The sequence below is a fragment of the Dromiciops gliroides genome, chromosome 4 (genome assembly GCF_019393635.1).
Source record: "Dromiciops gliroides isolate mDroGli1 chromosome 4, mDroGli1.pri, whole genome shotgun sequence".
NCBI lineage: Eukaryota > Metazoa > Chordata > Mammalia > Microbiotheria > Microbiotheriidae > Dromiciops > Dromiciops gliroides.
This window is the reverse complement of record NC_057864.1, coordinates 198,844,280-198,869,838: the sequence shown is the minus strand read 5'-3', so window position 1 is coordinate 198,869,838 and position 25,559 is coordinate 198,844,280. Positions and strand designations below refer to the sequence as shown.

The 25,559-nt window shown below is 41.4% G+C and overlaps 1 protein-coding gene across 1 annotated transcript in view; it reads right to left on the bottom strand.

Moving 5' to 3' along the window:
• SUMO2 (small ubiquitin like modifier 2) overlaps positions 1-25,559 on the bottom strand; it is a 97,658-nt gene that overhangs the window by 11,077 nt on the left and 61,022 nt on the right. Inside the window, exons 3-4 of the mRNA XM_044003295.1 lie at positions 5,081-5,483; positions 3,110-3,241 (exon numbers count right to left, since the gene is read on the bottom strand). Coding sequence (XP_043859230.1) covers positions 3,110-3,241; positions 5,081-5,483 — 535 coding nt within the window. The remainder of the gene's footprint in view (positions 1-3,109; positions 3,242-5,080; positions 5,484-25,559) is intronic.

Sequence of the window (25,559 nt, the reverse complement as noted above, 5' to 3'; positions counted from 1 at the left end):
CTCAATTTTCCTTCTCCTTGACCTCTTTGCAGCCTTTGATACTGTTGATCACGCTCTCCTCCTATACAATCTCCTTTATTGCCATGACACCACTCTCTCCTAATTCTCTTCCTAACTATCAGACCTCTCCCCAATCTCCTTTGCTGGATCCTCATCCAGATCATGCCCTGTAACTGTAGATACCCACAGGATCCTCTTCCCCTTCTATAGTACTTCATTTGGTGATCTCAACATCTTCAATGGATTTAATTGCCACTGCCCCCTAGGCTGATGATCCTCCACAATCTACTTATCCTGCCCCAACCTCTCTGCTGACCTCCAATCTTGCATTTTCAACTGCTTTTCAGACATCTCAAACTAGATGTCTAGTAGTTTATATTAAATGAGACATGTCCAAAACAGAACTCATTATCTGTATTCCTAAACCCTGCCCTTTCTTATTAACGTAAAGGACAACACCATCCTTTCAGTCCTTTGGGCTCAAAAGCTAGGAGTTATCCTTGACAGCTATCTCTCACCTCCCATATCCAACTTGTTGCCAAGGTTTGTTGATTCCAACTCTGCAAAATCTCTTCCATATAGCCTGATCAGCTATCATGGATTCAATTACCATAACGATTCTCTAATCTACTTATCCTGCCCTAACCTTTCTGTTGACTTTCAATCTCTCATCCTTTAGAGATCTTGAACTGGATGTCCAGTAGACACCTTAAACTCAACATGTCTAAAACCAAACTCATTAGCTTTCCCCCAAACCTTCTCTCCTCACTACCTACCCTTTTACCTGTAGAGAGCAGTATTACCCTCCTAGTTCCTCAGTATCTTCCCACTCCCCAAACCTTCTCTCCTCACTACCTACCCTTTTACCTGTAGAGAGCAGTATTACCCTCCTAGTTCCTCAGTATCTTCCCACTCTCCCCCAGCCAATCTGTCCCAAAGGCTTGTCGATTTCAGTTCTGTAACATTTCTTGTAAGCATCTATCTCCTCTGACACTGCCACCACTCCAGTATACTTCATACTTGGATTTAATAGCCTGCTGATAGGTCTATCTGCCCCAAGTCTCTCCCTACTCCAATCCATCCCCTATTCAGCCACTAAAGTTATTTTCCTAGAGAGAAGGTCTGATCAAATCAAAATGCTGTTTGACATTCAAAGCCCTTCATAATCTAGGCCTTTTCCAATTTTTTTAAAAAACATTTTAATCCCTGATAAGTATGATCCAGTGATAGGGGTCTCCTATTCCTGCAATGTTCTCCCTCCTTAATTCTACCTACTGCATTCCTTGGCTTCCTTCCGTCCCAACTAAAAGTCAAATTTTCACAGGAAGCCTTTTGTAATTTCTCAATTCTGGTGCCTTTTTCTTGTTAATTATGTATCCTGCATATAGCTTTCTTTGTATTTTGCATACTGTCTCCATTAGATTGTAAGCTTCTTGAGAGAAATTGTCCTTTGTCTCTTTTTGTGTCCCTAGCATTTAGAACAGTGTTTATAAATGTTTATTGATTGATTATAGAGATAAGTTCTGAAGGATCATCTTGATACCAAATAAATAAATAAATCGGGTTCTAAATTAATCTAGCCTTTAGAGTAAGAACAATTTTTTTTTGTTCGGGGCAATGAGGGTTAAGTGACTTGCCCAGGGTCACATAGCTAGTTAAGTGTCAAGTATCTGAGGCTGGATTTGAACTCAGGTCCTCCTGAATCCAAGGCCAGTGCTTTATCCACTGTGCCACCTACCTGCCCCCAAGTAAGAACAAATTAATCTATTGTGTTTGAAATGGCCAATAAATTTATACAAATCCTTAAAATAAAACCTTTTGGGGTAGGTAGGTGGCGCAGTGGATAGAGTACCGGCCTTGGATTCAGGAGGACCTGAGTTCAAATCCAACCTTGGACACTTGACACTTACTGGCTGTGTGACCCTGGGCAAGTCACTTAATTCTATTTGCCAAAACAAACAAAAAAAACCCCCAACAAACAAACAAAAAAACCCTTTTACTAAAATTTCTTCAATTATGTATAATTTAAGTTCCTGTCATTTTAACAAAACCAAATTCTATTCCTAACAAAACTATCACACCAGAGTGGGGAAACCCATCTTTTAATAGCTTCTATTTCTTCATTCTTTTATTCAAATACTTATATAATATGGAGGATTTTAAGTTTCAGTTCTGAATCCACTTCCCAACTTGTCTAGGATTTAAACCTCCTTTTGAGATGAATTAATAAGTTTCTCCATTCAATCAAAATGATTTTCTCCATTTCTGTTCTTAATGTTAGACCATGGTGGAAATATTACCTCCTAAAAATATATGTTCAAGCAGGAAAGATCTACTTACCTGATTATCAACAATTTCTTCCAAAAGGAACAAAGGAACCCTGTACTTGTTACTGTTGAGTTGTAGATTCATTACATAAAAGGGTCTCCTTGTTTTTCTTAGTAGAAATCACTAATGTGCTTCCAAGTACTGTGCTCAAATAATTTCATTCATTACTTTTTATATTTCCTCTTCTCTATTTATAATCTTTTGGGTAACATGTCTTTAAATTATCAAATTTGGCTTTGCACAGTTGTTTTGATACCTCCAGTAAGGGGGGGGATTAAATGGATCACACAATTTGCATGTTCAATGCCAAATGCAAATATGTCCTTAAGTTCACTTCTAAAACTTAGTTTAAGATAAGCCTTCTGAAAATAAAAAACAAAAACAAGTATAAAATGAGTAGGATGCCTGAAAATATTTAAAATTCATCCTACCTTTCACTAAAACAAAAAAGTTAATATTGCTCCCCAAATAATTCTGGTGTTAGCAAGTTGTTTCATTTAATTGACTCTTATTATTAAGAATCACTATAATAAAATGTAAAAGGATTTTAACATATAGGGTTGTTGAAAGGAATGTTGAACACAAATGACTAATACATTTAAAACCTTAAAAAACAGTAAGTATGTGGTGCAAATGAACATTCATCCTTCCAAACCTATTAACTATTAAAGACCACAGGACAACGTACAATGATGCTAGTACAATGTTAAAGATGCCATCTTAGTCTTCATTCTCAAATCTGTTTTTACCAGATTTAGTCTGGAAGCCAATATACTCTCACCTGTCGTTCACAATAGGCTTTCATTAGTTTACTAAGTGGTGTGTGCCTCTTAATCTTAAATTGCACCACCGAACCATCTTGCCCTGCCACCTTCAAATTAATGTGGTCGTTGTTTTCAGTCTTGACTCCTTCCTGTTGAGAGAAAAATAAGGTGGTATATAACTTAGGGATGTTAAAAAAAACACCTTTAGCAGCATCAACCAACAATCTAAAGTTGTTTCAAAAAGCAACAAGTTTCACATTTTGATTTCTAAAACAGTAGAACTATAAGTGATACTGACTTTGAAACTAACAGGGGAGATGAGAAACTCAGTACAAATGAAATTAAATAACTATCATAGTAACAAAAAATGAACCTATATGCAATAGACTTTAGAAAGGAAGTCACACCCACCTCTGCAACATTTTATGTTTAAAAAACAATTAGCAGCATGACCATCTTTCTCTCCCTAAAAAGATAAGCTCTTTTCAGAAAAATCACATGAATAACTATCAAACTTCCTTTACTAATTATCTGCATTCAGTTCTACATCGTTTTTGCTGAAGAATTTTCATAGTTATGTATATCTGACATTAATTTTTTCAATCACCCAGACAAAAAAGTTACCAGACCCAGTTTAACAATTTATTCAACATAAATTTAAGAGATTCTCCCTGAATTCAAAGTAAAAACTTAGTCTCTAACAATAAATGTCTCAAAGGACCAAAGGATTTTTTATTTAGTACCCTCTTTTGGAGGAGGGTGGGAAAAGATTTTAATAGGGAGCGCATAAAAGTTCTACTCTAAGCTTCCCTGTATCTTTGTGACCGACCTAGGATCAAAGACTCCTAGATCCGAAGGTGGAAAGAGAAAAGGAAACTGAGGTCCAGGAGGTTCTTTGACTTATTTGCCCAAGTTCTCCCAGATAACCCAGATCAAAGTTGGGATTCGAACCTGGGTAATGCATTTATCCAATGCTTACTATTTATTTGCCAGGCATTAAGCGCTGGAGATACAAAGAAAGGCCAAAAAAAAGAGGTCTGTACTAGAATAGCTCTCATTCTAACAGGGGAAGGGCACCATGTAAACCACCATGTCCATACAAGATATATAGAATGTAAATGGAGGCAGTCTCACTCCCCCCTCCCCCTCCCTGCACCCCTGCAGACGCCTTACTCTAGCTAGATCCATGTGAGCATTATTGTACTTAAATGAGCCCAGGAAGGTTATGGGCATAGAGATGGTGGCCATAAGAAGAAAAATCCCCATTTGAAGGATGCACTCATTTTTTCGGGACACGGGGGACAGGAGGGGGAAGCCTCCTGGCGTCTTAAAAGCTGCTTTTGAAAAGTTTACATAAAAAAAAAGACACGCCACCCATTGAGCCTGCCCTGCCAGCCTCCCACCTCCTTCCCTGCTGGAGGGTTCAGCATCATCCACATGGTCGCCAAGAGCTATGGGTTCCTCGGCCGAGGAAGAGGAGGGAGGGAGGCAGGAAGCCGCGCTCCCCCAGCCCTCCTCACCCAGGGGAATCCAGCTCCAGCCCGCAGGCCCTGCCCGCGGGGCCCCGGCCCAGGGCAGGGAGGAAGGGGCGCGGGGACCCCCGAGAAAAGAGGGGAGGCTCTGAAACTCTGGGCCCGGTAAGGACCCGCCTCCAGCCCGCGCCGGGGGAGGGCAGAGCAGCCCCCGGGGCCGGGAGGGAAAACCCCGAGCTCCGCGGCTGCGGCGCTGAGGCCAGGCCGCGCGCTCCGGCTCCCCCTCCGTGGCTTCGGCCCCGGCCCCGGGGGCGGCGGGGCCTCGTCCGGCGCGGGCCGAGGGAGGGAGGGAGGGGGGTGGAGGGAAAATGGCGCGGAAAGCCTGGGCCCGAGTCAGGGCCGCCGCAGCGCCGGGACCCCCGCCCGGCCCGCCTCCCTCCCTTCGCGCGCCGCCGGCCCCCTCCCCTCCCCCGCCGCCGCCGCCGCCGCCGCCGCCGCGGCCACGGGCTCCCTCACCTTCGGCTTTTCGTCGGCCATGGCGAGTCCGGGGGTCTCCTCAGCCGCCGCTTCACAAAAGAGGCACCAGGATGGTCCGCTCCAAGGGAACGGGGGGAGAAGCAGCAGCGGCAGGAGCAGGAGCAGGAGGAGGAGGAGGAGGAAGATGATGGTGGTGGTGATGGTGAGGAAGAGGAGGAGAAGAAGAAGGAGGAGGAGGAGGAGGAGGAGAAGGAGGAGGAGGACGAGGAGGAGGAGGAGGAAGAGGAGGAGGAGGAGGAGGAGGAGGAAGAGGAGGAGGAGGAGGCAGCGGTGGAGGTACTGAGGGCGCGCGCACGTTCTGCGCTCCCTCTCCCCCTTTGCGTGCGCGGGCACGAGCCGCCCGGGGCTCCCATTGGCTTTCGGCTCACGGGAGCGCGCAGCGCTTACATAACCAGTCCCCTCCCCCCACACCCTCTAAGCTCCCCAGGACAGGCCTCTGCGCAGGGCTCGGAGCCTGGGAGGCGGGAAGAAACGCGGGCACGCGCACAGGGCCTGTCGCGGGGGCGCGCCTGGCTCTGGGCGGGGTTGTATTGTCCTAGTGATGGTGGTGGAGGAGAATCAAAATGGACTCCAGCTGTCTGGGTCCCTGGGAGCAGGCTGACTGACTCACAAGACCTAGGTGGGGAGTGGAGACTGAGGGGAGCAGGCTGGGGAGATAGAAACCTCTGGCTGGGGCCCACCAGGGCACCGACTGAATGCCCTTTGGCCCAGCCTGTCTCAGAGTGGTCCACCCTGCGTGGCCTCCCCCAGTTCCAGGGTTGGAAACATGGCTCCATCCTCACAAGGCAGGCTGCTTCCACAGCTTGTTGCCCAGACTTCCATCATTGTGCCCAGGGACCAGGCACTCCTGGAGTGCAGGGCTTGTGCGTGCCCCAAGCTGCTGCAATGCACCCTTCATTCTGGAAAGGCTTATCTGTCAAATCCATAGCGTCGCTGAGGTCCCCTTCGAGCACAAATCTCCGATCTCATGCAACAGCCATCGGTATTATTTTTTAATGTAGGCTCATCTGTGTGATTTCTTAGGCCCCACATCTTTCCCCCTACTTTCATATTTCTGAAATTTTTACAAAATGAAAAGGTCACTGGGTATAGAAGGAAGAGTGTGGAGTCAGAAACACCTATAATCCTAGGGATTGGCATTTGATAGGGGCAGATGATGCTGAGCAAGTCATTTTACAGGTGATCTTCAATTTGCTTAACTATAAAAGTGGTGTCATATTTGTACTACCTACCTCATCAACAGGATCTGAGATTAGGAGTTAAAGGGGCATCATAGGCTATCTCATCCACAATGACAGAGTACTGGGTTCAATCAGGAAGACCTAAATTCAATATAGGCTCAGACACTTACTAGCTGTGTGACCTTGGGAAAGTCACTTAATCTCTGTCAGCCTTACTTTCCCTCTTCTGTAAAATGGAGATAATAATAGCAATAAGAGAATAATAATTCCTGCCAAGGTTGTTGTGAGGATTAAATGAGATAATATTTGTAAAACATTTAGCACAGTACCTGATACATAACAAGTGCTATATAAATGCTAGCAATTATTACAATCAAATTCCTTTTTACTGATGAGGGAACTCAGACCCAGGGAGGCTAAGTGATTTGCCCAAGGTCACATAGCTAGTAAGCAATGAGAGGTGGGATTTGAACCCAAATCCTCATGATCCAGTGTTTTGGTTTTTTTCCATTTACCAGGCTGTCTCTTCAGATGGGTAAATTGTAAAGTGTTATAGAAATGTAATTTATTATTTCCATCTGCAGATTTGAATCAATTGGTGGCACCTTTGTTGTGTGGCTCAAGGTAGTGGGGCTATTTCAGGCAAGTACAGGAAGGAAAACAACCATTCCTACAGATAAAGAAATAAGGCTGTATACACACAACAAAAAGTTTCTATGGTCCCTAATGCCCTTAGCTATGGTCCTAGCAGGGCTGGTTATATGCATTTTGATTTATCCTAAAAACTCAACTTCCTGGTCGCTAGTTAACCTGAGGTTTTGGCTTACTTAAGGTGATTTACAACTCAAATTAATGTTAAATGGCGGTTTAACATTGTCTCAGCCAATGTAACCCTGTGGGCATAAATCCAGTACCTCTCAGATCCACCTCTTGTTTCATTCAGGGAGAGGATTTCTCACTTGGGGGCTGGGGGGGAAAGGTGGGAAAAGGAGAGCCATGTACCTCTTGGGAAAAGGAGGCCACAGGTCACTGGACCTGTTTCATCTTCCTTTTCCTTCTCCTCTTTCTCTGAGCAGGGCTAAATTGTCCTCCTTTAGAAAGACTTGCAGAACCTAAATACCTTCATTTCTCTCCCAATATACTCCCCAAACCTCAACCACTAACACTCTGCAGAATCTCCAATCTATATTCAAGCCAATCCAACAAGCATTTATTATGCACAAGGTTCTCATCGCCATAGTTTAAGCCCATCTCACTTCTCACCAGAACTGTTTGCAACAGACTCCTTCTAATTGGTCTTTCAGCCTCACATTCCCCTCAAATCCATCTTCTATACTGATGCCAAACTGATATTCCAAAGCACAGGTTTGACTGTGTCAGCCCCATTGGCTCTCTCTTCCCTCTAGAATAACATGCTCCTCTGCTTGGCATTTAAAGCCCTTCACAATTTGGCCCCAGCCTACTATTCCAGGTTTATTACACATTACTCACCTTCACACTCTACATTCCAGCCAAACTAGGCTTCTTGCTGTTCCCTGCCTGTCTTCTGCCTTAGTGACTTTGCAAAGGTTTTCTCTGTATCTCCTTACCTCTACCTCTTAGAGTTCTAGGAGGATTTCCAAGCTCAGCTCTAGCACCACTTCCTATATAAGGCCTTTCCTGGTCACCTTAGTTGCTCACCTAAAATTTTCTTGTAGTTACACTTCACATAGTTGTTTATTTTTTTTTATTTTTTGCAGGGCAAGGAGGGTTAAGTGACTTGCTCAGGGTCACACAGCTAGTGTCAAGTGTCTGAGGACTGGTTTGAACTCGGGTCCTCCTGAATCCAGGGCCGGTGCTTTATCCACTGAGCCACCTAGCTGCCCTAGTTGTTGTTTATTTATGGTGGTTTTGATCAGGGGAATTCCTGAACAATCTGAAGAGTTCCCCCAATCAAGTTGATGAAATTATAGAAGTGACCCTTTGAGGATATCTGAGCAACAGCACTCCATAAGAGTAGAGATGTGCGGGGCAGCTAGGTGGCACAGTGGACCGGCCCTGGATTCAGGAGGACCTGAGTTCAAATCCAGCCTCAGACACTTAACACTTACTAGCTACGTGACCCTGGGCAAGTCACTTAACCCCAATTGCCTCACCAAAAAAAAAGTGTATAGATGTGCTAACTGGTGCCTTTCTGAGAGAACCAAGGGAACTCAAGATTTTTGGTTGATTTGAGACTCAGGTGGATGGAGTCTTGCTGGAGAAGCCTCATTTGGTGGTCTATAAAGAGGCGTTCATAGACCAGTTTTCTCAGTTTCTCATGTGAACTTTCCCTCTGGAGGACTTTTGTTGGGAATGGGGCAAAATTGGACAGTTTTATCTACCCCCAGCAGTTGTGGATAATGGAGAGTTGTAGCAAAAGCATGTGGCAGAAGCATCCATGAAGCCTGAGAAAAAAATATTTGGAAAATAGTCTTTCTTAGCTCAATATTTGGTAGCAACCAGGGTACTAACAGATTTCTTTCAAGAGCATGTAGTAGAGACAGATATGTACATACCCACTCAACCTGAGAGAGTAGTTCCTAGAAAATCTTTATGAACTCCAACTTCTGTGTAAAGGGGAAGGGATTTTGGAGCATAAATCCTGTGTAGCATAATCTTGAAATTCAGGATTCTAGCCAGAAAAGGGAGATTTCCAGGGCATTTTTAGCTATGGAAGTTGCTTCATGGGATTGGAACTGCTAGAATATGGGTAGTAAACTAAGTCCCAAAGGCCAAATCTAGGCTGGCCATTGTGGGGCTTACAAGTCAGGAATGATTTTTTTCTTTTCTTCTAAAATATTTTTATGTTTTTCCCAATTACATATAAAAACAGTTTTAACATGTTTTTTTTTTAATTTGAGTTTCAAATTCTCTCCCTCCCCCTCATTGAGAAAACAAGCAATTTGATATAGCGTATACATGGGCAGTATTTCCATATTAGTCATATTGTGAAAGAAAACAGACCCTCCCCCCCAAAAAAAACCTTAAGAAAAATCAAGTCTAAAGTATGCTTCAATCTGCAAAAAATAATTTTTTCAACAGAATATTTTCATTTTGTCTCTGTATTGCTAAGCCTGCCATATATTAGGCATTTAGTAAATGTGTGTTGAATGAATGAATAAATGATTGCAAGGTATTGGAGATATGATGACTAAATAATAATTATAGGAATAGCAATAGCTAGCTTTTATACATATATTTTTAAAAGTCTATCTTTTGCCTTTTTGTTTGTTTGTTTGTTTTGCATCCCCAGCACTTAACACAGTGCTTGGCAAATAGGAGGTTAATAATTGCTGATTGACTGACTCAAGAAACTTACATTCTATTTTCACAATCTTTCTTCAGTTTTCAGACTATTAACCTCTGACTTTCTATAAGAAATTTCCATAGCAATATCTCACCTCAAGCTCAACATATGTGAAACTACTTAACATCTCTCCCTCTAAAACCCACCTCTTTTCTAACTTCATTATTTCTGTTGCCAGCATTAATATCTAGTCTCCCATGTTGGAAAACTTGGTATTGCCTTTGGAATTCTCTTCCTTCTTCCTTACATCACCTATAGTCGGTTACCAAGTATATTGTCACAGCATCTCTTACCTCCATCCTCCCCTTTCTCTTTCTACTCCTGCTACAGCATAGGTCTTTATTACTTGCCACCAGATGACATCATAGATTTATTAGAATGTAAATTTCTTGAGGGCAGGAATGGTGGGGGTTTTTTAACCTTTATATCTTTAGCATTTAGCACAATTCCTGGCACATAGTGAGTGCTTAATAAAGGCTTATTGATTGGGGCAGCTAGGTGGTACAGTGGATAAAACACTGGCCCTGGAGTCAGGAGGACCTGAGTTCAATGTGGCCTCCGACAATTGACACCTACTAGCTATGTGACCCTGGGCAAATCACTTAACCCCAATTGCCTCATTAAAAAAAAAAAGGCTTATTGATTGATTGATTAATAACAGATCATCAGGCCTTTAATTTCCCTCCCACCAATCTTCCTACAACTACCAGACGAATTTTTCTTATGCACACCTCTGATCATGTCTCACTCATCTGTTTAATAATCTGTGATAGCGCCCCATAACCTACTGAATAAATTCAAATGCCTTTCCCTGGCTTTCAAGGCCCTCTATAATCTGGTGCCACCATATCTTTCTAGTCTTAATCCTGAACACAAACTAAACTCTAGCCAGACTACTATCTGTCCCCTAAATATTCCCTTTACTTTGCTAGGCAGTTTTCTTTGCCTAGAATGTCCTCCTGTCCTCTCTTTATCTGGTGAATTCCAACCTATCCTTTAAAGCCCAACTTAAATGCAGATTTCTCTACAAGCCCTCCCTCACTCCCTACCACCACTCCCATAACAACTTTCTTCATAGTACTTTATTTTTATTTTTTTTTACTTTTTAAAATTTTTTGCAGGGCAATGGGGGTTAAGTGACTTGCCCAGGGTCACACAGCTAGTAAGCATCAAGTGTCTGAGGCCAGATTTGAACTCAGGTTCTCCTGAATCCAGGGCTGGTGCTTTATCCACTGTGCCACCTAGCTGCCCCCCTTGGTACTTTATTTTATGCTTCTTTAGTTTAAAAATTATTATTAGATGGTCTCCCCTTCTTTGGGAGATAGCTTATTCTCTTTTGGTGCTCTCATCAGCAGCTTGGGTTTAACTATCATCTCTATGCTTATGTATGTGAGCTACTTGGCTGGGCAGCTAGGTGGCAAAATGGATAGAGTGCTGGGCTTGGGGTCAGAAAGACTCATCTTCCTGAGTTCAAGCGTGGCCTCTGACACAGGCTGTGTGACCCTAGACAAGTCACTTAACCTTGTTTGCCTCAGTTTCCTCATCTGTAAAATGAGTTGGAGAAGGAAATGGCAAACCACTTTGCCAAGAAAACCCCAAATGGGGTCAGGAAGAGTCAGACATGACTAAAAAAATGACTCAGCAATAACTATGCATATGACTCCCAAATCCCTCATCTCTTTCCTGGGCTCCAGTCTAGCATCTCCAACTCCCTGCTGAACATCTCAACATTTCCCATTAATGTCTCAAACTCATCATATCCAAATTTGAACTTACTATCTTTCCCTTCCTCCTGACTTCTCTATATTTGTCTAGGATACACCATGCTTCTGATCACCCAGGTTTGTAATCTAAATGATTCCTTCTCCATATCCATCTCCCCCACTGCCAGATAGCCAATCAGTTGAATAGTCTATTGACTTATACCATAAACACTATAGCTATAGCACCTCTATTTTTATCACCTCTAACCCTATCTATTGCAATAGTCTCCCAACTGGTTTCTCTGTATTCCATCTCTCCTGTCTCCAATTCATCTTCCACACAATTGCAAAATCAATATTACCAAAGCACAGGTCTGACCATATCATACTCAAAAAATTCCAGTGGCTTCCCATTGCCTTTAGGATAAAGTACAAATTCCTATTTGACATGTAAAACCCTTTATGATATGGCTCCATTATACCTTTCTGGGCTGATTACACATTACAACTCATCACACACTCCACTAGCCTATTGGCTATTCCATTTATACAATATTCCATCTCCTATCTGTTGTGTTTGTCTTTCATTTTCAAAGAGGCCAATGACACCATGGGTGTGATGTCTTGACTGCTGTGTGAATTGTATTTAAGTGAGGCAAAGTTGCACAAATTCTCCGACTTCCTTCATGCCTGGTACAGACTTTAAAATTCATTAATATATTCATTTATTCATTCTTTTTTATGGGGGAGGGGGCCTATTTTGTTCTTATTACCCATCTTAGGAAAATACTCCTTTCTAAAAGCTAATTAAGGCAGCTAGATGGTGAAGTGACTGGAATGCCAAGCCTGGAGTCAGGAAGACCTGAGTTCAAATTTGGTCTCAGATACTTACTAGCTACGTGACTGTGGGCAAGTCACTTAACTCTGTTTGCCTTAGTTTCCTCATCCATAAAATGAGCTGGAGAAGGAAATGGAAAACCATTTCATTATCTTTGCCAAGAAAACCCCAGAAGGGGTCACTAAGAGTCAGATACAACCGAAAATGACTGACAACAAAAAAGCTAATTAAATCTGGCTGGCTGATTGTTTTCAACTGATAATCTTGCAGGGCAGAACACAGGTGAAGGGTTATGAGCAATAGCATTAGAAAGACATTCTTTTTTTTTTTTTTTTTTGGTGAGGCAATTGGGGTTAAGTGACTTGCCCAGAGTCACACACCTAGTAAGTGTTAAGTATCTGAGGTTGGATTTGAATTCAGGTACTCCTGACTCCAGGGCTGGTGCTCTATCCATTGCGCCACCTAGCTGCCCAGAAAGACATTCTTAAGCTACTCAGGGTCCTCTAGAATTCAGAGGGGAGAAGTAGCAATTGAGCTTTAAGGTCTAGTTGGTCAGTATGAATAGGCATTTGGAAGGGTTGCTGTAGAACCTAGGCTTCACATGGGATCCTCATCTGGGATAAATTTCTGGCCCTTGGAATTTATGGGGACCCATTGGAGAAGTTCTTCATCCAGGACTCTTTTTTTTTTTTTTTTTGGTGGGCAATGAGGGTTAAGTGACTTGCCCAGGGTCACACAGCTAGTAAGTGTCAAGTGTCTGAGGCTGGATTTGAACTCAGGTCCTCCTAAATCCAGGGCCAGTGCTTTATCCACTGCACCACCTAGCTGCCCCCTATCCAGGACTCTTTTTATTGTAAACCCTAGTTTCCAGGATCCAGTAGAGGAAAAATTGACAGTTTTCACTCCTCTTTTTAAAAAAAAATTTTTAAATGGTAATTGGGCAGTCTGATTTCAAATGTGTGTATAAGTCAGACAAAAAAATTTTTTAAAGCTTTTATTTGTTTGAATGCTAATTTACTTGTGTCTATTGCTTACTCTATCACTAGGAATATTGCAGCTAATATGAAAAGTGTGGGTTTTAGATCTCTAAAATACTAGTGCTGACAGAATCCTCAATTAGAGACAGAGACAGGTGCAGAGCAAACCAGAAAACTGCCTGAGCTCTCCCAAATTTCCCTCAGAAACATTAAATTAAGCCTCTCAACAGATTCTAGAACTGCAAAACCTGCAAAAAACCCAAAACAAAACAAAAAGTAGAGTGAAACAATCTTCTGACTTAAGATAACCTAGAAGACCTTCAAGGAAGCTTTTTCATCTGGATAAAAGGGGAGCACAGCTCCATGCAAAGGCTATCTGGGCAAGCCAGCAAAAGGCTCTTGGTCACAACATAGATCAGTAACTGAGGACCCATGGTCCTAGCTTAGTAAGCTAGTGGCACAGCAGACCAATTGTGAGGCCTCCAGCCCCAATGCAGAATGCAATCTGCCACCTGAGGTATTGGCTACCCAACAGACACAACTAGGCTGGGCCATTCCGGGGCAATGAGCAAGCTGAAAGCTGCTGACATCTCGGAGCAGAAAGCTGGTGACCTGGCTGCTGGACCTTAGCAAAAGAAGTTCCAGATAATGCATGCTGTACCCCAAGAGCAGAATGTAACCTTAAAAGGCACAAAAGAAGCTAAAATGTGGATAAGAAACAAAAAAGAACCCTCACCATTGACAATTACTATGGTGACAGGGAGGATAAAAACAAACTCAGAGGAGGACAACAATGATAAAATGCCTATATGTGAAGCCTTAGAGGGGAAGAATAAGTGGTCCGGAGACCAAAAAGCTCTCTTGGAAGAGCTCAAAAAAGAATTTTATAAACCAAATAAGAGAGGTAGAAGAAAGATTGGGAAAAGAAATGAGAGTTATACAGAGAATCAATAGCTTGGAAAAGAAGGACAAAATTGATTGAGAGGCAAATAATTCATTAAAAAATATAATGCTGGGGCAGCTAGGTGGCACGGTGGATAAAGCACCAGCCCCTGGATTTCAGGAGTACCTGAGTTCAAATCTAGCCTCAGACACTTGACACTTACTAGCTGTGTGACCCTGGCAAGTCACTTAAACCCCCATTGCCTCCAGAAACAAAACAAAACCAAATGCAATTGGCCAAATGGAAAAGGAGCTGCAAAATCTGACTGGGGAAAATAATCCTAAGAATCAAAATTGGGCAGATGGAATATGTCTCAATGAGACAAGGAAGAAGAAGTAAAAACAGAAGCAAAAGAATTATAAAAGTAGAAGAAATGGAAAATAACTCTTCAGAAAAACAAAAGATCAGGGGCAGCTAGATGGCGCAGTGGAATAGAGCACACGGCCCTGGAGTCAGGAGTACCTGAGTTCAAATCCGGCCCTCAGAACACTTAACACTTACTAGCTGTGTGACCCTAGCAAGTCACTTAACCCCCAATTGCCTCACTAAAAAAAACAAAACAAAACAAAACAAAAAAACCCAGAAAAACAAAAGATCTGGAAAATACATCCAGGAGGGACAACCTACATATAATTGGACTACCTGAGGACCATAATCAAAAAAAGAGCCTAGACAGCATATTACATGACATTATCAAGGAGAACTGCCCCAATGTCTTCAACCAGAGGAAAAAGTAGTAATTGAAAGAATCTACTAATCAACTCCTGAAAGAGACCCCAAAAGGAAAACTTGAAGAAATATTGTAGCTAAATTCCAAAATTCTCAAATTAAGGAGAAATACTGTAAGCAGCCAGGGAAGAAACAATTTAAATATCACGGAATAACAATCAGAATTACACAGGACCTGGTAAGCTTTAACATTAAAGGATTGTACATGTGGGTACTTCTCTTTTTTTTTTTCTGATCTCTTTGGGAAAAAAAAGGGGAAAGGACCCACATGTACAAAAATATTCTATAGCTGCTCTTTTTGTGGTGGCAAGGAAATTGTGGTGGAAATTGGAAGTTGAGGGGATCGGGGCAGCTAGGTGGCACAGTGGATAGAGCACCAGCCCTGAATTCAGGAGGACCTGAGTTCAAATTCAGCCTCAAACACTTAACACTTACTAGCTGTGTGACCCTTGGCAAGTCACTTAACCCCAACTGCCCAGCCAAAAGAAAAAGAAAGAAAATTGAGGGGATGCCCATCAATTAGGGAATGGCTGAACAAGTTGTGGTATATGAATGTAATGGAATTCTATTGTTCTGTAAGAAACAATGAGCAGGAGGAATTCTGAGAAACCTGGAAGGATTTGCACGAACTGATGATGAGTGAGATGAGCAGAACCAGAAGAACATTGTACACAGTATTATCAACATTATGTGTTGATAAACTTGATAGACTAATTCTCTCACCAATACAATGGTACAAGAAAGTCCCAAGGACTCATGATGGAAAAGGCTCTCCAAATCCAGAAAAGAAAAGAGCTGTGGAATATGGATGCTGATTGAACTATACCTATTTTCTTTTGGTTTGGTGCTGTTGTTTTTCTTTTTTGAGGTTTTTCCTTTTTGCTCTGATTCTTCTCTTATTATTTCTATTTTTTTAGTGAGGCAGTTGGGGTTAAGTGACTTGCCCAGGGTCACACAGCTAATAAGTGTTAAGTGTCTGAGGCCGGATTTGAACTCAGGTACTCCTGACTCCAGGGCCGATGCTCTATCCACTGCGCCATCTAGCTGCCCCTGATTCTTCTCTTATAACATGACTAATGCAGAAATATGTTTAATGTTATTTTATACACACACACACACACACACACACACACACATATATAAAACCCTACTAATCAGATTACCCCTGCTGTCCTAGGGGAGGGGAGGAAGGAGGCGCGACAAACTTGGAAATTGGAAATCTTATAAAAACAAATGTTAAAAACTATCTCTCCATGTAACTGGAAAATAAATAATTTTATTATTTAAAAAAATTAAAAGATTGGAGAACTTGGAATATGATATTCTGGAGGGCAAAGAAATTGGGATTACAACCAAGAATGTAGTACTCAGCAAAATTTTTTTTTGGGGGGGGTCAGGCAATTGGGTTTAAGTGTCTTGCCCAGGGTCACACAGCTACTAAGTGTTAAGTATCTGAGGCCAGATTTGAAACTCAGGTCCCTCTGACTCCAGGGCCGGTGCTTTATCCACTGCGCCACTAGCTGGCCCCTACTCAGCAAAATTAATCATAATCTATCAGGGGAAAAGATGGTATTCAATGAAATAGGGGACCTTTAAAACTTTCCTAATGAAACAAGCCCAGAAATGACAGAAACTCAATCAACACATATAAGACTCAAGAGACACATGAAAAGGGAGAAAGGGGGGGGAAAATAGTATGGTTAAAATATTTGTTCCCGAAGGGGGCAGCCAGGATGGTGCAGAGGATAAAGCACAACTTTGGATTCAGGAAGGCCGGAGTTCAAATCTGACCTCAGACACTTGACACTTACCAGCTGTGTGACTCTAGGGAAGTCACTTAACCGTTATTGCCCTGAAAAAACAAAAAACAATAACAATAACAATAAAATGGTTGTATCCCTTTTCAGACCTATGGAGAAGAAAACAATTTATGTCCAAACAAGAGATAGAGAATATTATGAAATGCAAGATGGATGACGTTGATTACATTAAATTTAAAAGTTTTTGTACAAACAGAAGCAATGTAGCCAAAATTAGAAGGGAGGCAAAAAGCTGGGAAACAATTTTTACAGCCAGTATTTCTGATAAAGGCCTCATTTCTAAAATATATAGGGAACTAAATCAAATTTATAAGAATGCAAGTATTCCCACTTGAGAAATGGTCAAAGGATATGAACAGGCAGTTTTCAGATGAAGAAGAAACCAACAGCTATCTATTGCCAATGAAAAAAAATCTCTAAATCCACTATTGATTAGAGAAATGCACAATAAAACAACACCCTCACACCTATCAGATTGGCTAATATGACAAAAAAGGAAAATCATAAATGTTGAGAAGCTGGTGAAAATTGGACTGCTATATGCCTATGTTGGTGGAGCTGTGAACTGATCCCACCATTCAGAAGAGCAATTTGGAGCTATGCCCAAAGGCGCTATGGAACTGGTGCATACCCTTTGACCCAGTAATACCACTTCTGGATCATCTACCAAAGAGTCCTAGAAGAGGAAAGGACCCACATGTACCAAAAATATTTATAGCTACTCTTTTTTGTGGTAGTGTCACGGAATTGACAATGAGGGATGCCCATCAATTGGGGAATAGCCCGAACAAGTTGTGGTATATGAATGGAATACTATTGTGCTGTAAGAAATGATGAGTAGGGGCAGCTAGGTGGAGCAGTGGATAAAGCACTGGCCCTGGATTCAGGAGGACCTGAATTCAAATCCAGCCTCAGACACTTGACACTTACTAGCTGTGTGACCCTGGGCAAGTCACTTAACCCTCATTGCCCCCCCCCCCAAAAAAAAGAAAAAAAGAAATGATGAGCAGGTAGATTTCAGAGAAACCTGGAAGGACTTACATAAACTGATGCTGAGTGAGATGAACAGAACCAGGAGAACATTGTACACAGTATCAACAAGATTGTGATGTAGGAGGCAAAAAAGGGGTTAACAGAAAAACCTAAGACCCAAGCTCTAATTTAGATATTAGCTCCAAAAGGGAGTTAGACCCCAGTTAATGGATAACTTCCATGTCAGTATGCTAGTTTCTCTTACCCACAGTAATCAGTACCCATAATGGGAACAGAGGGAGCTAGGTCATGAAGACCTTAAATAAAATGACAGGATATAGAAATTTTAATGAAAAATGAAGGTGTTTTGAAACTAAACATGGGAATCAGAAAGAGACATGTGGAGAAAAGGCCAAATCTGTTCCCAGATTCACCTTATGACGTGTAACCCCCCAAAACCACACTTCCACTGAAAAAGGTACCTGCCTTGGGGATTGGCTTAGGACCCCCAGGAATTCCAAATTAGGAGGGCCCTCCCCCTGTACCTCCCAAAGGTGGAGATTATTATAGTGAGTAGGACAGACCCCTCCCCTGTACCTCCCTAAGGTGGAGGTTATTATAATGAGAATGATAATCAATTTATTCATACTATAAATACTAACCTGTCTTTTCTTTCACTATTCAAGAGATACCTTTCCACCTTTTATGGTTCTCTCCCTGTGGTCACAGATTACAATAAACCTTGGGAAACTGAGTCACTGAATCTTATAATTCTTTTTGGGATGACATGATCAATTTGACCCTAATTCTATCCCACACTCAATTGTGTGTTGATTAACTGTGATAGATTTGACTCAGCAATACAATGGTCCAAGATAGTTCCAAAGGACTCATAATGGAAAATGGTCTCCAAATCCAGAAAAAAAAAAGAACTATGGAATCTAGATGCAGATTGAACCATACTATTTTTATTTTTTTTGTTTTTTGTTTTTTAAGGTTTTTCCTTTTTGCTCTGATTCTTCTTACATAGCGTGACTAATGCAGAAATACATGTAATATGATTGTACATATATAACCTATATCAGATTACTTGCTGTCTTGGGGAAGAAGGGAGAAAATTTTGAATCTAGAAATCTTATAAAAACAAATGTTGAAAACTATCTCCACATGTAACTGGAAAATAATAAAATACTGTTATAAAAAAATAGAAAGAAAGAAAACAAATGTTAAATACTATCCTTACATGTAACTGGAAAATAAGATACTTTAAAAAAATGTTTGCATCCCTACATGGGAAGAAGAAACTTGTAACTCTTGAGAACTGTATCTTTATTAAGGCAGATAGTACACACAGACAGAAGGTGTGGGTATAGTTGATTTTGAGTGATGATATAAAAAAAACCCCAAGGGTAACAAAAAAGGATTATACAGGGAAAAGAGGAAAGGGAAGGCAGAATGGGATAAATCCTATCATGTGAAGAGGTGCAAAAGACCTATTAAAATAGAGGGACCTTACTCTTATATGATTTGGCTCAAAGAGGGAATAACATACACAATCAGTTGGGTATAGAATTTTATTTCATCCTATAGGGAAATAAAAGGGGACAGGGGGAAAGAAAAACTTTAGGGTGATGATAAAAGGGAGGGTAAAACTAGGAGGGGAAAGTACAAAAATAGGTGAGGCTGTAGAAAGGAGGGCAAAACTAGGCATTGAAAAGAGGACAAAAGGGGAGGTGGGCTGATAGAAGGGAGGGTAGACCCAAGGTGGCCAGAAACAAAAAACTAGTGAGACAGGGGTAAGGAAAAGAGAAAAGTACAAACAAGAAGAAAAATAGGATGCAGGGAAATACACAGTAATCATAACTGTGAATGTGAATGGGATGAACTCTCCTATAAAATGGAAAACAGATTGGGGGCAGCTAGGTGGCACAGTGGATAAAGCACTGGCCCTGGATTCAGGAGGACCTGAGTTCAAATCCAGCCTCAAACACTTAACACTTACTAGCTGTGTGACCCTGGGCAAGTCACTCAACCCTCATTGCCCCCACCAAAAAACAAAAAACAAACCTAGTGCCCTAGAAGGTCTCCTAGATGGAGTCAGTGTTGGTAAATACTTGGTAAATGACTGAGTGTTTGGGGGGGGGGGGCTGCAGGGATATAGGTCTGACACATTTTTAAGTTAAATCTGCATTATTTTTTTTTAAGTGAGGCAACTGGGGTTAAGTGGCTTGCCCAGGGTCACACAGCTAGTAAGTGTTAAGTGTCTGAGGCCGGATTTGAACTCAGGTACTCCTGACTCCAGGGCCGGTGCTCTACCTCACTGCACCACCTAGCTGCCCCTAAATCTGCATTATTAACATTTTCTCCATCACTTTCTTAAATCTAGACAATCAACAACACCACCACAAAAAAACAAATAAAACCTTAGTTTGTAGCATTTGCATCAAGATAACTCATAAATGTTCATTTTTTTCCTTTTAAGAAAAAAGAGGGGGCAGCTAGGTGGCACAGTGGATAAAGCACCAGCCTTGGATTCAGGAGGACCTGAGTTCAAAATCCGGCCCTCAGACACTTAACACTTACTAGCTGTGTGACCTTGGGCAAATCACTTAACCCTCATTGCCCCCCACCAAAAAGAAAAAGAAGAAAGACACTGCTTACCTGATTTGTGACATGGGACCAGATAGCTTGCTTGTTAATGGGATATGGAGTACAGCCCAAAGGATATGGCATATTATGGATATTTGCATATGGCCAGAAATCTTGAGTAATCAACCCTAAATGCTTAATCCCTTTTTAAGAGCTCCACACTTTTCTGAGGGTTTTTCTTTGTTTTCTTTCAATTAATATGCTTGTTCTAGTAAGGAGTGAATTAAAACTCCATTTGAATTGCCTTTGCTATGGCAGGGATCTATGTGGGGAAATTTCAGGGTCCCTTTGATGTAAGGATCCAGAGGAATTTTTCTGCCATTTTCAAAGGGATCTCTTCTATGGGACAGGGACCCACAGAAAAAAATTGGTGTCCTCTCTGTAGCTGTACCTAGATATTTTGTCCAGAGCTGCTCAGCTGAATGGTCTTAGTGCTAAGGAAATTGTGGGAGAATTTTCATGAAGGACAGTTTATCTTCTCCCTTTAAGGGTAAGGGAGTTGATATCTAGTTGACCTCAGGTCCCTAATCCTGTGTAAAGTCAAGCCACTGGGCAAAATATAGTCTGAGTGACCTTCATATTTTAACCTTGCTCAAACTTTGAGTACTACCAAACTATAGGAGAAGGCAAGGTCCTGTTCAGATGAATTTGTTGTCTGTAATCTTATCACCTGAGAACTACTCCTATCACCTCAAAACTAATCTCATTTCCCAATGATGCTGTAGTAGGGAGGAGCTGAGAACACTCATTAAAACATCTACGGGGGTAGCTAGGTTGCAACTAGGTGGCGCAGTGGATAGAGCACCAGCCTTGGATTCAGGAGGACCTGAGTTCAAATCCAGCCTCAGATGCTTGACACTTACTAGCTGTGTGATCCTGGGCAAGTCACTTAACCCCCAATTGCCTCACCAAAAAAAAAAAAATCTACCAATTGAATGATTTACCCTTATATGTAAATTGTTTACCTACAGTCTATAGACGTAGGCTGGAGCTTAAATTTGGCATCCAATCCCACTTCAACTGCTTGATCCCCTTGAGATGCCCATTAGCTCTTTTTTTTTGTCATATTTCCTGAGTTTGCCTTTAATTGACCAGGGTGAGGCTTGAACCAGGATTTTTCTTTGAACAGTTTTGGTGACCATGGAGGAATCCTTTTCTTGCATGGCTACCACTGGGTCAGCTCACTGTCTAACACCACAATCTGCACTCAGACTTTTGTTTGATTGTGGGTCTGGGTAAATTCTCTCAGTGGTTAGTCTACCATGACATGGTCAGAGAATTAAACTCCCCCAAATCAGGAAGGTTAAGGAGAAATAGGTCCCCAAGCTCAAATTCTACTCTCCCTCTTTCTCGTGCAACAAGATAAAGAAGTGGTACCACTCAAAGAACTCAGTGGTGAGTAGCTGATCTTGCCTGATACTAGGTTGCCAAGGGACAAAAAGGCAAGGAATACTGGTATCATGAGATCAGGACAGAGTAAGCCTCTTGCCAAATCCCCATTAGGCAAGCTGTTAAAAGCTTGGGACAAGGGAAAGCTAACAGTTTAGCCAGGAATGTCCAAAACCTAAGCAGTAAAATTCAGTTTGGGGGCAGCTAGATGGCGCAGTGGATTAAGCACCAGCCCTGGATTCAGGAGGACCTGAGTTCAAATCCAGACTCAGACACTTGATACTTACCAGCTTTGTGACCCTGGGCAAGTCACTTTAACCCTCATTGCCCTGCAAAAAAGTAAAAATAAAATATTTAAAAAACAAAACAAACAAACAAAAAACTCAGTTTGGACTAGACTCAATACTTAGATAATTGTGAAAAACAGATCTGGTCAGATAAAAACAGGACTTTTTTTTTTTTTTTTGGTGAGGCAATTGGGGTTAAGTGACTTGCCCAGGGTCACACAGCTAGTAAGTGTTAAGTGTCTGAGGCTGGATTTGAACTCAGGTCCTCCTGACAACAGGGCTGGTGCTCTATCCACTGCACCACCTAGCTGCCCCTAAATACAGGACTTTTGAACTTGAAGTGTTAAGTGTTTTATTTGTATAATGTTAAGTATATTGTAAGGCACGTCTGTGTTTTGTGTATTGGTAAGCACAAAATTAGTTTTCCTGTTGCCTGATCAGCAAGGAAAAAGAGCAGAAAGAGTTGGAAACTTTCTGTGGAACTTTCAAAACCTTCATAAAGATGATTTCTCTCTTTCTCTCTTTCTCTCTCCCCCCCCCCCCATTTCTAATTCTGGTCAAGTTGGGGAGGCAGACAACAGATGCAGATAAGAGCAAGGGGGTCTTTGTTAAATTTGAGACTAACATTTGTAACAGAAATTTAATATCTTTACTGTAATTTTCCAAATTATGGTGGCTGCTAAGAACATCATAATGGATTTTGGAGGTTTGCAGACTAAAGTTAAATGCAAACAACCTTTCTTCCCTTCCTGGAGGGCAATAGGGGTATTTAGTAGAAGTGACTTCAGACTACTAGAGAATCAAGAGACCAGGAGCTAGTTTGAAATTATTTAGATGAATTTAATTGTTTAGGTAAAGTAGTAGCTAAACCACCTAAATTGAAATAGACTATACAACTCCAGAAGTAATAAAATTAATTGTATAAGGAAATCTGTGCAGGAAAGATTCAGTGGAATGTTAGACTAGAATATAATTGAGAAATAAAATGAGATAAACTTAAGAAGGCCGCAAAGTAAAGAGAAATGAGGGATGGAGAGTGTAAAATGAAAGGTTAGTTTAAGTAATAGTTTTGGAGTTTGGTAAGAGGTTTAAGAAGGATTTGATTTCATTGAAATAGGAAAGATTGAGGGCAGCTAGGTGGTGCAGTGGATAAAGCACCGGCCCTGGATTCAGGAGTACCTGAGTTCAAATCCGGCCTCAGACACTTAACCCTTACTAGCTGTGTGACCCTGGGCAAGTCACTTAACCCTCATTGCCCTAAAAACAAAACAAAAAAAAAGAAAAGAAATAGGAAAGATTGGAAAAACTTTTAGAGAAAAGCTCGTTAGAAATTTTAGACAGACAGTGCTCTGTCCTTGAGAGACCATTCCAGGGGCATATCTCCCAATCGTTTTTTTTTAAAAAGCAATTGGGGTTAAGTGACTTGCCCAGGGTCACACAGCTAGTAAATGTTAAGTGTTTGAGGCTGGATTTGAACTCAGGTGCTCCTGACTCCAGGGCCAGTGCTACCTAGCTGCCCATATCCAATCTTTAGAATATTGGAAATTCCAAAATGAGCAGGGGGGAGAGGGGAATGTAAGCCAGTCACAGGAAATTTCAGAATGTGCTATTCTTAATTTATAAATGAAGACTAAGTGAAATGTCTGCTCATTGTTAACTGTTATTAAAACATGAGAAAAATACTAATAACCTAGCCCTGAGCTGTGATTAGTGATGTTTTGCTATTTGAGGTTCTGGGATTGTAATTTGAAACTGTTTTAAGTTTTGCTTTCATATATGATTGTCACAGAGCCAATAGTTTACCTTTCAAAGGAAATGCCATGTGCTGCCCAAAAGGAATGCAATCTGAGAACTGGTATAGGTGAATGTCTCTATAATGGATGTTAGTTGGAGAGCTGAAGGGATGACTTTGTGTGGTCAAAGATAGGATCATCTTGATTCAGTTTCCCCATTGTGTGATTTCCTTTCAGAACAGGAAATTGTCCGACCTGGTTAATTATGAGCCTGGCTTTTCAGACCCTCTGAATGATGTGGAACTATGCCATGTGATTTGACTGTTAACTATGACTCTTGCCTGAAATTTTGTGCCCTTGCAGGAATACTTTCCTTTCATGGCAAATTTTTATAATCAGGGCAGATAAAAAGTTTTGTCATTATAATATTAAATATTAATTAATAGATCAATTCTAAAATATCTCTTTGTTACTATAATAGCTTGCAAATATGAAAATTCTTACTGTTTTCAATAGGAATGTGTAGTCAATTCCTTATTCTAAGTAAGTAAATGAGTTCTTGGACTTGCCATCCACTTGCTAATAATAGTCATATATTCATTTATAAAATTAGGTCCTTGAAATATCTCCTTTCAGGATGATATGGAAATAATATCTTGAAAAGAGGATAATAAGGCAAAGATGTAAAGAGTTTTCTAATTAAATGTATGTTTGTTAATTTTAGGCTAAAACTATTTTTTTTTATTAATTGCTCTTGCATCAGTTTTGGCAGTAAGCCTGAGGGAAAAGTTTGTAAAGGGGTGGCTCCTCAGGTCACAAGACCTGTAGAAAGCCCCTTCCCCTGAGGTGTAGCAACAGAAAGGATCAGGAAAACCCCACTTGCTCTTCAGCCAATCAGTATAGAACAGGGACAGAACTGCAGACCACAAAATAGGGATTTGAGCCAAATTAGCAGAACCAGCCCCTAAAATTGACCTGGAGTAGACCCCTAGCCTAAACTTTGCTTGCTTAATAGAATGATTAATATTAACTCACACACCACTAGGAGGAGATTTTATATTATTATGAAACCTGTGACATATGAAGTGGGAGTATTGTATGTGGATTCATGAAGTAGGATGGACTTGAAGATTGTGATTCTCTAGTACTCCACCAATGGGGAACAAGGAGAGGGACCTTGTGATAGAGATTAAGGGATAAAAGCCTGCTTTGACAGGCATTGGTGTGACACTTTTCTGAGGTGTCTGCTTGCTCTGCAGCCCCCTAAATAAATCTTGTTTTGCTCACTACTTCTGCTCTTATGAATATGGGAGATCATTGTGGGCATTTTTTCACAAGTATTGTTATTTTATCAATATAATATATCAGTAAAGGATTAACCATGTGTCTCCCCTAACTTCTCATGGTCTCAGGTCATCAGACCAACACTGTCTTAAGAGGGAGGGGCAAGCCAAGAGTGTGCACCAAGCACCAGCAGAATGAGAGTGAGAATGAGACAAGAGCTAGTGTGTGTGTGTGTGTGTGCTGTGTGAGAGAGAGAGAGAGAGAGAGAGAGAGAGAGAGAGAGAGAGAGAGCACAAGGGTTCCAAACAAGCCTCACCATAATTCATAATGAGGGTTAAGTGACTTGCTCAGGGTCACACAGCTAGTAAGTGTCAAGTGTTTGAGGTCGGATTTAAACTCAGGTCCTCCTGAATCCAGGACCAGTGCTTTATCTATTGTGCCACCTAGCTGCCCCTCTCTTGCATATATATTATGATGCTGATAGTTGGAAAGGGCAGAAAATGGAGGTATGCAACTCAGATGCTAATCATCCTGCAAATAATGCCAGTCTATTAAGAGTCTGGCTGAGGACAAGTCCCAATGTTACAAAATCTAGGTCTCTACCACCCATTTCTCCCAAGCCCAA